This window comes from Tachypleus tridentatus, chromosome 3 (assembly GCF_004210375.1).
Source record: "Tachypleus tridentatus isolate NWPU-2018 chromosome 3, ASM421037v1, whole genome shotgun sequence".
Taxonomy (NCBI): domain Eukaryota; kingdom Metazoa; phylum Arthropoda; class Merostomata; order Xiphosura; family Limulidae; genus Tachypleus; species Tachypleus tridentatus.
The window spans coordinates 75,246,937-75,259,342 of NC_134827.1; the positions used below are offsets into that span (position 1 = coordinate 75,246,937).

The window sequence follows — 12,406 nt, forward strand, 5'->3', positions numbered from 1 at the left end:
GCTGAGCTACTAGAGTCGGGGTGGGCATGCACAGTGAGACAAACCTGTTCAGAACATCACATACTTTCAACGAACCCTGAATTGGCATCAAAAATTAATATTGTACTTGAACCGTGATAAAACTTATCCTTAGACAAGTATACAATAACTTGGCCATGACTTAGCCTTATATAGTTATACTATAATCTAGGCATTACTTAGTCTTGGTGGCCAGTCATGGGCAAAATTTTGATTCAGTCACGTTTTTATAGGCCATCTGACATAACGTTGGAATATCTAGAACAGCAACAGCCAAATTAACAGCAAAAAAAAAAAAAGGTATGAACATTTTGTGGGTAAGGACATCGGTTGTTAAACTCGAAATTGCAATGAATGTGGCCATTTTCTCTTTTCATTTTAATGAAAGACCATTAGATTTTGAGACTATCCCATTTTCTAAACACGCCCTTGCTTATGATTAGTGAGTTATGAGCCCACAGTCTGAACACCTTAAGAATTAGGCCACGCCCAAGTCTCAGTGAAATCTATTTACACGTATTAAGTAACGCACAAACATCATATTAAAAGATAAGGTAGTAAGTTACTAAATGTCTGGATACAAAAAGAGAAGTGTATATATTTTTTTTAGGTTAAGTAACTATACTTAAAGTTAAAGAGAGGTTGTTTTCCAAGAACTAATAGGGCCTGGTGGTTAGGGTGATCGACTCGTAATCTGAGGGTTGTGGGTTCGAATCCCGGTTACACCAAACATGCTCTCCTTTTCAGCCGTGGGGGCGTTATAATGTGACGATCAATCCTACTACTATTCGTTGGCAAAATAGTAGCCCAAAAGTTGGCGGTAGGTGGTATAATTTTATACTGCTAAATTAGGAACGGCTAGCGCAGATAGCCCTCGGGTAGCTTTGAGCGAAATTTATAAAACAAACAACCTAAAAACTAATGGACAGCGGAATGAAAGTAGGAATATTTCTTATGTTTCTACAACCATGAAAGAATGGCATTATTTCCCGAATGTTTTGTTCCTGAACTGGATCGTTTCGTGATAATGAACTAGTTTATTTTTACTTGTTTACGTCTAGATTTATACACTTTATTGTGACTTATCAGTTGCCACCTTTGTTTTAAAATTTGTAGGACTTTATGAAATGAAATTTCCATGACGAATTCCGGAGCTCTTTATATATGAACCCATGGTCATTGATCAAGAGAGAAGTTTCTTCCATTTTGTGCAGCGCTCTCTTCGGGCAGCAATGGAGAGAGAGGTTTTTGATTTGGTGAAACGTGGCTTACCTATTTTCTTACCATGCCAGTTATATCTTTCAAAGGAGATCTCAGTTTATTTATTTTAAGAAAGATGTTGAATTAGCGGGAAGTCTGACATCCTGAGTCAGTTCTGTTCACTCTTTCTCACCAACCACTTGTCCATACTTGAATCAGAATCAAGAAGCGGACAGAAATGAATATAAACCTTATAAATATTACTTTTAAATTTATATTATCACCACAATAATGCCCCATAAGTTTATTTTACTGTATTGTGACAACAATACGACAAGTACACTATTCACATTTGATTTTGACCCAATCATATTATAACAACAATGCAATAAGTACCACTGTTCACATTTGATTTCGAGACAATCATATTATAACGACAATACAGTAAGTACCACTGTTCACATTTGGTTGCAACATAATCGTACTTAGGAACAGATGTAATGGTAAATTATAGTGAATTTGTTTTATTAATGTTTCCAAATCAAAAAACAAAACAAAATTGCATTTCAAAACGCAATCCTGTGTTTATTAAGAAATTGTGAAATGTTTATAATTATTGCCAAATAAAGTTATTTTACCTCACAGTAAAGACATGGCCTGTTGTCTGAGTCATTTGGAAACACCAGTTTTACAGGCTATCGTGTATTATGTGGTTACAGAACTTCACCTATTCATCTAGCCTTAAGAACACTTCTTTATACAGACTAATTCAAGCAAATGTAATCTCTTATGTACTTAAGAGTTCACGAGTCTTCAGATTGGCATGAATGTACCTTGAAGTTCATTTTGCAAAAATTTGTTCCGGAACGCTGTTGTTATACCAGAATTATACCACTAAGTAAAGCAGAACGAAACACAGGTTATTTAACAACATGCCTCAGAATTAATGTTGTTTAGCAGTATTTACTCCTTCCTTTGAAGTTGTCCAATCTCCTAGCTGAAACAGGCTCTCGGTTGTCTTCATACGCTAACATTAGACTGCTAGCTGAGAAGTGCAAGTTTGAGCAGTATAGATTGTCATTAAGATTGGTGTTGTTTTGTTAGTTGATAATATAAAGTTCCAATAACTGACTCTCTCTATCGTCGGACTGACGAGAACTGATATTGCTCAAAATCGTAGTTCTCAGATGTGATCGTTTAAGGTACTCGGCTCGTAATCTGCGGGTCGCGAATTCGAATCCCGAATTTCCTCACCTTTTGGGCCATGAGGACTTTATAAAGTAAATAGTCAGTCCAACTTTTCGTTGGCAATACAGAGGAACCGAAAAGCTAGCCACAGGTGATGTTACCAATGAAAAATGGGATTAATCATCACATCATAACTATATATATATATGTAGAGAGGGAGTTGGTGTTTTATGGCACAAAGTAGAGAGAAAGCCATGATAAACTATCTTACACATTTAAAGCTATTTAACTTTCCTTTTGGGGTTATTGTATATCATTGAAACTGATAGATAGGAGAGGGCTAAACTTCATCCACTGCTTTCCGTTAATCATGAAGAGCTTTATATGATTTCATGTTACACGTTTACAAATTGTTAGAACCTTTTAGCCAGATTTCATTTTGATACGTTTTCTCACCTCTCTAAGAAAACATTTAAAATTTGAGGTATATGAAAGAGACATAAATCGCTTCTGAACAACATGACTTGTCTTACTTTGAGAACAAACAATGGTTCATGCTTTATTTAGTTGTCGTCCGCTTACTGCCCACTCACACCTTCGTCCCAAGGTCTTGTTTATTTTGCAAACCGAGGTTCGTTGAACTTTGCTCTGTAACCTTGAAGGTCCAACATTAGGACTTACCTGGCTTCCCGAGCGTTAATATCACTGGAGGAAAACCTTTATTCATTGGTCAGTAAGATAACAATACCCACACAAACGAGGAAGTGAACTCGTCCCCCAACCCAAGCAAGAGTCACGGTGGGAAGTTCTCATTGTTAGATAGGACCAGGAAGCTCTGTCTGTAAATCACGTGACAGTGAAAGTAAGGTGTTTGTTGTTGTGAGTTTCGAGGTTTGTCGGTCATTGACACCAGTTTCATCTGCCATGTAAATCTAACACCCTCAGTCATCTGTCTATAATTCTAACTCTCTTGGCATCTGTTTGTAAATCTAATTCATTTATTTATTTATCTGTATATAATTCTCTGTTGGCATCGGTCTATAAACTTAATTACCCTAGTCATTTATCTATAAATCTAGCTTTTTTAGCCATTTGTTTATAAATCTAATACCCTTAGCCACCTATCTATAAGCCTAATTCACTTAGTCGTCTTAGCCATCTATTTATAAATCTAATTCACTTAGCCGTCTTAGCCAGTCTCGAGTTTTATACATCTAATTTACTTAGCCGTCTTAGTCACCAATCTATAAATCTAATTCACTTAGCCATCTGTCTCTAAGTTCTGGTCAAGAAGTTAACACACAGTATCACATACAAAAGTTGTGATAGTTTTTCAAACGAGTCCCAAAACTCGAGTGGTTTCTAATAATTCACTGATTTTCTTCAGGAGAATAAAGGGTTACATTTAATAAGCGTAATGAAATATACAGGCACGGATGTCGAAGTCATATAAGCCGGATGTTCAATATGAGTTGGCCTTGATTAACTAGCCAATCATAACCTAGAGTTGTTTGTGTAAGATTTAGTTTGTGCCAAAGAGATGTGTAAAGGACGTAAAAGACCAAAGTTAGATAACAGTTATAAGGTTAAATTGAACATTAAAATAACGACAAAAGGTGGTAAGAAATAGATAAAATAATGTGACGCAGTTTATAGTTAATTACACTATTATAGAGAACCTGAAGATAATATTAACAACGTAGACTAAGTGTAATTATGAATTTAGTTTTGAAAATCTCTTCAGAGACATACGATGGTCAACAGTCCCAGGTTCGGGACTGATACAGTTTACTGTTACAGAATTTAACAGTGTTACCCAGTTAACTTCTTAAATTTCCCTCTTAGATGTAATATTTGTCTCTATTTTCTATACCCGTCAGTTTGATGTTTTTAGGAGAGTGTCCGGATGTTAAAGTGTTTTTTGACCGGAAGTTCTTTGTTTCTTTTTATTGTTGATCTGTGGTGATTAAAACTTTCCTCTATACTTTGTTTTGGTTTGACCTACATATTGGAAACTGTATTTTCGACATTGGATTAGGTAAATAAAGTTTCCTGTTGAGGGTTTGTTTGTTTGTTTTAAATTAAGCACACAGCTACACAATGGGCTATCTGTGCTATGTCCACCACGGGTATCGAAACACGGTTTTCAATGATGTGAATCCGCAGACATACCGCTGTGCCACTGGAGGGCTCCTGTTGAGGGGTTTAGTGATTCTGAACAGCTTTTGGTTGTCGGAAAATTTGTCAGCTTCCTGCATGTTTAGTAAACCTTGTTATCGCAAGTTTGACATCCGCCTAGTGTCGACTTAAAGTTTACTTTAGCATGAACTAAGTTGAATGCAAAGTTTTATTTTTTCTCTGAAAGAAACGGCGGAAACTTTCGTAAAAATGAATTTATTTGTGGTTTTTTTTTTCAATTTCGCGCAAAGCTACACGATGGCTACCTGCGCTAGCCGTCCTTAATTTAGCAGTATAAGGCTAGAGAGAAGACAGCTAGTCATCACCACCCACCGCCAACTCTTGGGCTACTCTTTTACAAAATAGTGGGACTGACCATCACATTATAACGCTTCCACGGCTGAAAGGGCTAGAATATTTGGTGTGACGGGGATTCGAATCCGCGACCCTCAGATTACAAGTCAAGCGCCTTAACCACCTGACCTTGCCGGGAAGAAAAATGAATTTTAGTCGATCATTAAGTTGAAGGAAGTAAAAGTGTTTGTTTAGTATCCGGGTTAAGGTTTTTAGTTTTTGAGCTCCGGAAACACAAAGTGAAAGGGAACACGTATACCCGTATTACATGTATTATTCATCAGGATCTTTACCAGCCTACCTTCAAATTGAAAATTTTTAGACCGAATTAGAGTAAATTAATGTATGAGATATTGAGTTTGACGAAAGAGTTTGACCTCCTGAGTCCTGCATTGTAATTAGATCTCAGATCGGTGAAGTTATGACGGATCTATGAGCCGCTATGCCGAAGTTAGAAAGGTCTCGTATATTAATGTACATTAATCCTGCCTAAAAGAATTTCAAGTGCTGCGGCTATTGAGAATACCCTCTTATTTTGTATAAAACATGCTCAATCTAAACCAGGCGTAAAATTTTACCAGTGCTGAGCACTAGCACTTATTTTTTAAGGAGGTACTAGTACCGGCACTTATTTGAGCTGCTTTGTCGTTTTTTATTTACACGAACATTTTTTTTCAAAAACTGGCCTACTTTACTCATCTAAGTACCTCTACTCTGTTTTTGAGAATCTCATTATTGATCTAAACACTTCTCTGCTTCTGATTCGAGCTTTTCCTGCGATGGTGTAGTCTGCAACCACCAGTCTGACCCATGTCCATTTTTAGAATACCGTGTGGTTAAGGGCTCGCGGAACAGAAGTACTGAATGGTGTTTACAAGGAAATTTTTACAGAAACTTCTGAACGTTACTTTTCTTATTGTTAGTAGCAATCTCGAAACGCTGTTAATAGGTGCGTAACATCAGCAGGAGTCGTGTTTACAGTTCTCAGTTTCTACAGCTGACGTCACCAGCTGTGTTTGTTTGGCGGATGTTTCGTTAATTTCTTTGCGTCTTTGTTGACTTTCCGAGCTAATTTTAAAGCGATAGACTAGAGTAAAGGCATTTAATCAACACCACCTCTTTAACCAACGAATAGTAGGATTAACCAACCGTTAAAATGCCCTCAAGGTTGAAAGGACAGACATATTCTGTGATCGGATTCGAGTGCCATAAACACCAAATCACTTGTTAATTTGAAATGAAATTCGAAAACCACCAGGCATATATTCAACGTTACGGTGTTACCTAAGTGATTCACAATTGTGTGTATATATATAACTGTGCAATTGCTTATGCTTATTAAAATATTAATCAGTCATCTCTCAGTATATATATGTTCCAGTAGTATTTCAATATAGGAGTCTCGCAGTTGCAGAGGTTAAAAATGGAATACATGTTTATTGACAAGATACATATAAACTAGCTGTTTTCTCTACCTAACTTGACAGTCTGCCAGACCTTGTGAGTAGAGGTGAGTTAATTAAAAACTAAGCAATAAGAATAACATGTAATCCAGGCCTTTGTTTACTTCTACGTAAGCCTACTTCTTTATACAAATAGAAGAGTCACATGTTAGAACAACTTGCCAATAAGAAATTACAGTACATCAGTTTTAGAGCAGACATACCAGAATAGAATAACTATTGCGAAAAGTAAAAATTCTGACAACTGTTCACACCGTGAATTGTGATTTCACGAGTCTGTTAGATGCTTAAATAACGGCACTGCTGATAAGGGTACAGATCTTACAGTAGATAAGATGTGAATAAGACTTTCGAGTCGTTACTACTTAGTGCTTCGAGGATTTACGGTCCGAAGTTCACTGTCGAAAAATCTTTTAATTTCGCACAGAACTACACGAGGGCTATATGAACTACACGAGGGCTATATGCGCTAGCCGCTCCTAATTTAGTAGTGTCACTCACTGCCAACTCTTAGGCTACTGTTTTACCAACGAATAATGAAATTGACGGAAACATTATAACGTTTCCACGGCTGAAAGGTCGAACATGTTTACTGTAACGGGGATTCGAACCCGCGATCCTCAAATTACGAGTCCAGTGCCCTAACCGCCTGGCCATGGAAAGAAATGTCCTCCATTCTTTGTGATTGTGGATGCATTATAAGACTGACGACCAAATCCCGCTAAATGATCAGACGAGAGAAACTCGAAGGGCTGCAGTGGGTGCTTTTGGTTATTTTCATTCCTTCTAGTAAGTATATCGATTCAAAATTAGGGTTGACTGCATGCAAGTAACCCTTTAAATCAGTCATGATTGTTCGGTACCACAATACCTTCATATCACGTGCTTGTTCATAAAAAGGTAAGTTTTGACTGACTGAGTGAAAAATCCAGTTTTCACAAAGATGTGGTTAATCGTGTTATCTTTGAACCAGCTTTATTATATATTTATTAAAGAAACATTTGGTATTCTCTATCATAAGCTACTGAGCTATTAGGCTTAACATTATACAAGCAGCATTATGTCTACTGTATTTGGATGCCAATAGCAAAGAATGAATTATAAAAAAGAAAAATCCACCTTTATATACATTTTAGAGAAAACCAGAGTTAAATAATATCAACAAGTTTATTTTTAAACTTTTATTTATCTGTTGCCTGCCAGCTCGGTGTGTGACCTGAGCAAATAATGTGTGTGTGTAGGTAACCAGTAGAAGAGAAAGTCGTCCACCAGGGTGAACGACCGCACCATATTTCTAGAAGAAAGTAGGAGAATGCGCTTGCGTAGCACGGGAATGTACGAAAAGCAAGCATGGGGCGGGAGTTCTGTGACTTGAAGGAATTAACGTTGTTAGAGCTGTATGGTGAAAATAGCTCAATGAAGACAATAAACCCGACCTCTAATATCTTTTATCTTATGGTATATGATTACATAACCTTCCAAATGTTATCGCTTTTTTTTTATATTCTGGCTCCTAAACCTAACACACGATAGAATAAAACTTTTACAGATAAAATGTTCGACAACATTTATAAATCAAATGTGGCAGCAATGAAATTTTACAAAAGAAATATTTTAACAGTAAAGTGAAAGTTACATACCACAGGTTTTAGTTGATGTTTAGTTTTGTGAAAGTTACATACCACAGGTTTTAGTTGATGTTTAGATTTGTGAAAGTTACATACCACAGGTTTTAGTTGATGTTTAGATTTGTGAAAGTTACATACCACAGGTTTTAGTTGATGTTTAGTTTTGTGAAAGTTACATACCACAGGTTTTAGTTGATGTTTAGTTTTGTGAAAGTTACATACCACAGGTTTTAGTTGATGTTTAGATTTGTGAAAGTTACATGCCACAGGTTTTAGTTGATGTTTAGTTTTGTCGAAACAAAATAAACAAATCGTGTAACTTCAAAAACAGTAATATAAATCACTTTTAATGTTCATCCAAGTGTTAGTGTTTATTACCATATAGTTAACATCAGTTTTCATGTTCACCTACATGTTAGGTTTATTACAGTATATATAACACTCATTTTAATGTTCAGGTACGTCTTAGTTTTTATCACATTTTATACAACATCAGTTTTTATATTTATCTAACTGTTAATGTTTATTACAATGTTATATATATATATATATATATATATATAACGCCAGTTTTAATGTTCACCTAAATGTTACTGTTTATTACAATTTTTATAACATCAGTTTTAAAGTTCACCTTCGTGTTATTCTTTATTACAAAATATGTAACATCAGTTTTAATGTCTACCTACATCTTAGTGTTTATTACTATATATATAAATCAGTTTTAATGACTACCTACATGATATAGATTCTTACTATATGTATAACTTCAGTTTCAATATTCACCTTCATGTTAATGTTTATTACAATATATATAACATCTGTTTTAATTTTCAACTACGTATTAGTGTTTTTACTATACATGTATATAACATCTGTTTAATTTTCACCTACATATTTGTGTTTATTACAAAATATATATAACATTTTTAAATTTCACCTACATATTTTTGTTTATTACAGTATATGACCTCAGTTTTAATAATTACTTACATGTCAGTGTTTGTTACACAGTATATAACTTCACTTTTAATCTTCACATACATGTTACTGTTTATTACAATATATGTAACATCAATTTTAATGTTCACCTCCATCTTAGTTTCATTGCTATATATATAATATCAATTTTAATATTCATTTACATTTTAGTGTTTATTAAAATATAAATAACATCAGTTTCAATGTTTATTACAATGTATATAATGTCAGTTTTAATGCTCACCCACATCTTTGTGTTTATTACAGTATATATGACACCAGTTTTAATGTTCACCTACATAATAGTGTTTAAAACAATATATGTAACTTCTGTTTCAATGTTCACTTACATGTCATTGTTTATTACTATATATATAAAATCCGTTTCGTTTCAATGTTCATCTACACAGTAAATTTTATTACATTGTATATAACATCAGTTTTAATGTTCATCTTCACCATCCTTTGTGGATCTTCACGTTGGTTATTGTGCTTCAGAAGCTATGCGGCGATTATTATTTTTTCATTTGTTCAAAGTTAAGCAAAAAGCTACTCTATAGACTAAATGTGCTGTGGCCACCACGGGTATTTAAACCTGGTTTCTAGCGGTGTGAATTCTCAAACAACCGCTGCATCACAGAAGTCGAAACAATTAATTATTGGACTTTTAATCCCTTGTAACGTTAATTATTTGTTTTCCAAAAACCCGAGTTGCGGTTAATTATTGGACTTCAAAATCCATATCACGTTGATTATTAAGTCTTCAGATCGCGTGAATTTTCAAGCTGTTGATTCTCGATATAAAAGTATTCCTAATCGGTCACAAGTTAATCTTGATTTTAGTTTTAGTTTAGTTATAATAAACCTTCTTATGATTGAATGTTAAATTATTTGTCTAATATTAGAGAAGAAAAACAATAGAAAAGCTTCCTAGATTTTTAAGGAATTTCTGTTGTAAGTGGGTGTAAAATGATAACATTTAACGAAGTTGTAAGCTAACAGATGTTCATCCAGTAAGTTGTGTCATCGTCCGCAGTTGACTTTCGTTACGTCATACTCTTGAGAAAATTCCGAGGTCACACGACTAATGAAATGGAGTATTCTAACCTGAAAAACCCGATTGGCTGACAGTTGTCATGCGTAACATCACGTTTATGATTCAAGGCCACATCACTTCGTTAATGAAGTTGATTCCTATCTAGTTAATTCCAGATTCAGTTTCGTAATTTTTCTCTTCTTTTCCATAAATTGTAGTACCTAGATAGCCAGTCCATTTTAGCTAAGGAGAATGGTGATAACTTTAACCACGTGGTTAAGGTGCTTGGTTCGCAATCTGAGTGTCGCGGGTCCGAATCCTCGTCATCGAACACGTTCGTTCTTTCAGTCTTGGAGTAAGTGACGGACTCGCCCCTGTTCGTTATTTAAAAAAGTAGCCCAAGAGTTTGCGGTGGGTGATGATAACTAGCTGCCTTCACTCTAATTTATCTCTGGTAAACTAGAAGGAGTGTTGACGCTTGATATCCATCCACGAGTTTTACTCAAATTCAAACCAACCCAACTTTCTTGTTATTCACACTATTATGGGGTCTAATATCTTCCTAAACTTTGGTCTAGACGTAAGAAAGGAGTTCAGAAGAATTTGTTTGTTTAATAGGAGAGTCACAGTCTATTTAATTTGTTCATTATTAGATGACATCCATACCTCATGATTTAAGAATATAGTAAAAGAAGAAATCATTTGCTGTCTAGTGTGATATTTATCACAATAAATTTTCTTTTGTTGAATGTTATTTTAACAATATACCTAATCGATACTGTTTACAGGTACTAAGCCAGTATTGTTTACAATATCTTCTCCCTGCTACAGGATTATAGACAGACTTATATTCAAGAACCAGTGTAGCTGACGTCTATTATTAAACAATTATTTTCTACAGTCACACTTTTCTTATATTTTCTCTTTTTGTCTATACTAATTACAAGGAACACAATATTCATTACAGGCGTGTCTTATATCCATTAATCACTTGGGTGTATTTTCACAGAGCCCTGTTTGTTTTTGTTTTATTTGTTTGGCGCAAATGAGTTTTTTTCAAACTTTTCTGAGGGGAGTATGTCCCCAGATTCACCAAGAAACTACATGCTTTGCACACGTCGTGTGACCTCTCCAAAACTGATTCTTAAAACAACAAACGTCAACAGTGACGTGTTTCAATGAAACTGTTATCGGCTGAGTTGTGTAACTGCTTCTACCTAGAGAATTGAATTTAAAATTTGAGTTGGCTGTATTGTGACAAAAAAAAAAAAAGGAACAGACTTGAAATAAAAACGCCATTTCAAGTCCAGATCTACCTGTTATACACACGAGAGCATGTTGGCGTTTTTTGTACGCTTGTAACAAGGCTTAACACCCGTGTTCCTAGTCGAAACTCACAGTAATATTTTATTTTATAATAAATACGTCTTTAGTTAACTATCTACTGCATATTTGTGTTTATAAACTACTACCCAAGATTTTTATTTGTACATGTTTACCAAGTTTAAATTTTATCACCTTCACTATTAAGATTTTAAGATCACTATCGTTGTTGTTTGGGTTCTTTTGTCGGTATATCACTAGTTTACAACTCAGTATCTTTCTTTTATCGGTACTTAGTATCTTGTTTAACAATATTTCTCCAATTCTGTTGTTATGCTTTTAAACCTACAAGTATGATGTTTGCTAACAAAGATACCTGTAACAGCTAATTTATGTAAAATAACACTTCATAAATCCTGACAGCATAGTCAGAGGAGTAAAACATATATAGCAAGGTTGAGAGACATATTTTCATATGACCCCCCCCCTCTTCCTTCTCCTAGTTTCCCCTTTGACGTACATATCCGGGTGTGACGTGTGTGTGTGACATTGACGTTGTCCTCGTGCTAACGAAAGCTTTCACTGCCTGACCTTTACCTGAGTTCGAGATTAGACTCCACATGCTGCGAAACCGGCTGTACACAGGAAATGCGCGACCCAATGCCATTTTGGCTCGTGCTAGTGCAGTAACCTATGGTACTCCTTTATCAGAAGGAAAGTATGGCAATAACCTCAGGAATGTTAAGGGCATAAAGTTTAGAGCCGCTGACCTGATCTGACTTCTAACGGCAAGATAGCCAAATACTGTTGACACCAGATGACAAAGTAAAGATAGTTTCACGTGCTTCGTATTAGTACCTTCAGTGTTATTTCGTCTGTAGAAGTTCAAAATTATTGTACTTTAATTCTAATATAGATATATGTGTAACCAGTTAACGTGTAAAATCAACACACATTTCTTTACTTATTTTTTTATAACAGATCTGTAAATTGTGCGTGAGGTGTTTTGTTCAGCTGAGATTTATATTTCTTGACAT

The 12,406-nt window shown here is 35.1% G+C and overlaps 1 protein-coding gene across 5 annotated transcripts in view; it reads left to right on the plus strand.

Annotated features, from left to right (window-relative positions):
* The window catches only part of LOC143247210 (nuclear hormone receptor E75-like), a 76,793-nt gene that overhangs the window by 41,550 nt on the left and 22,837 nt on the right, over positions 1–12,406 (plus strand). Inside the window, exon 1 of one of the 5 annotated variants that reach the window (XM_076494890.1) lies at positions 6,655–7,190. The exons of 3 other annotated variants lie outside the window; for them this stretch is intronic. In XM_076494890.1, coding sequence (XP_076351005.1) covers positions 7,127–7,190 — 64 coding nt within the window. In that variant the 5' untranslated portion in view covers positions 6,655–7,126. Of the gene's footprint in view, positions 1–6,654; positions 7,191–12,406 lie in introns of those variants that run through there. One more of the 5 variants, XM_076494887.1, reaches the window with a different exon arrangement.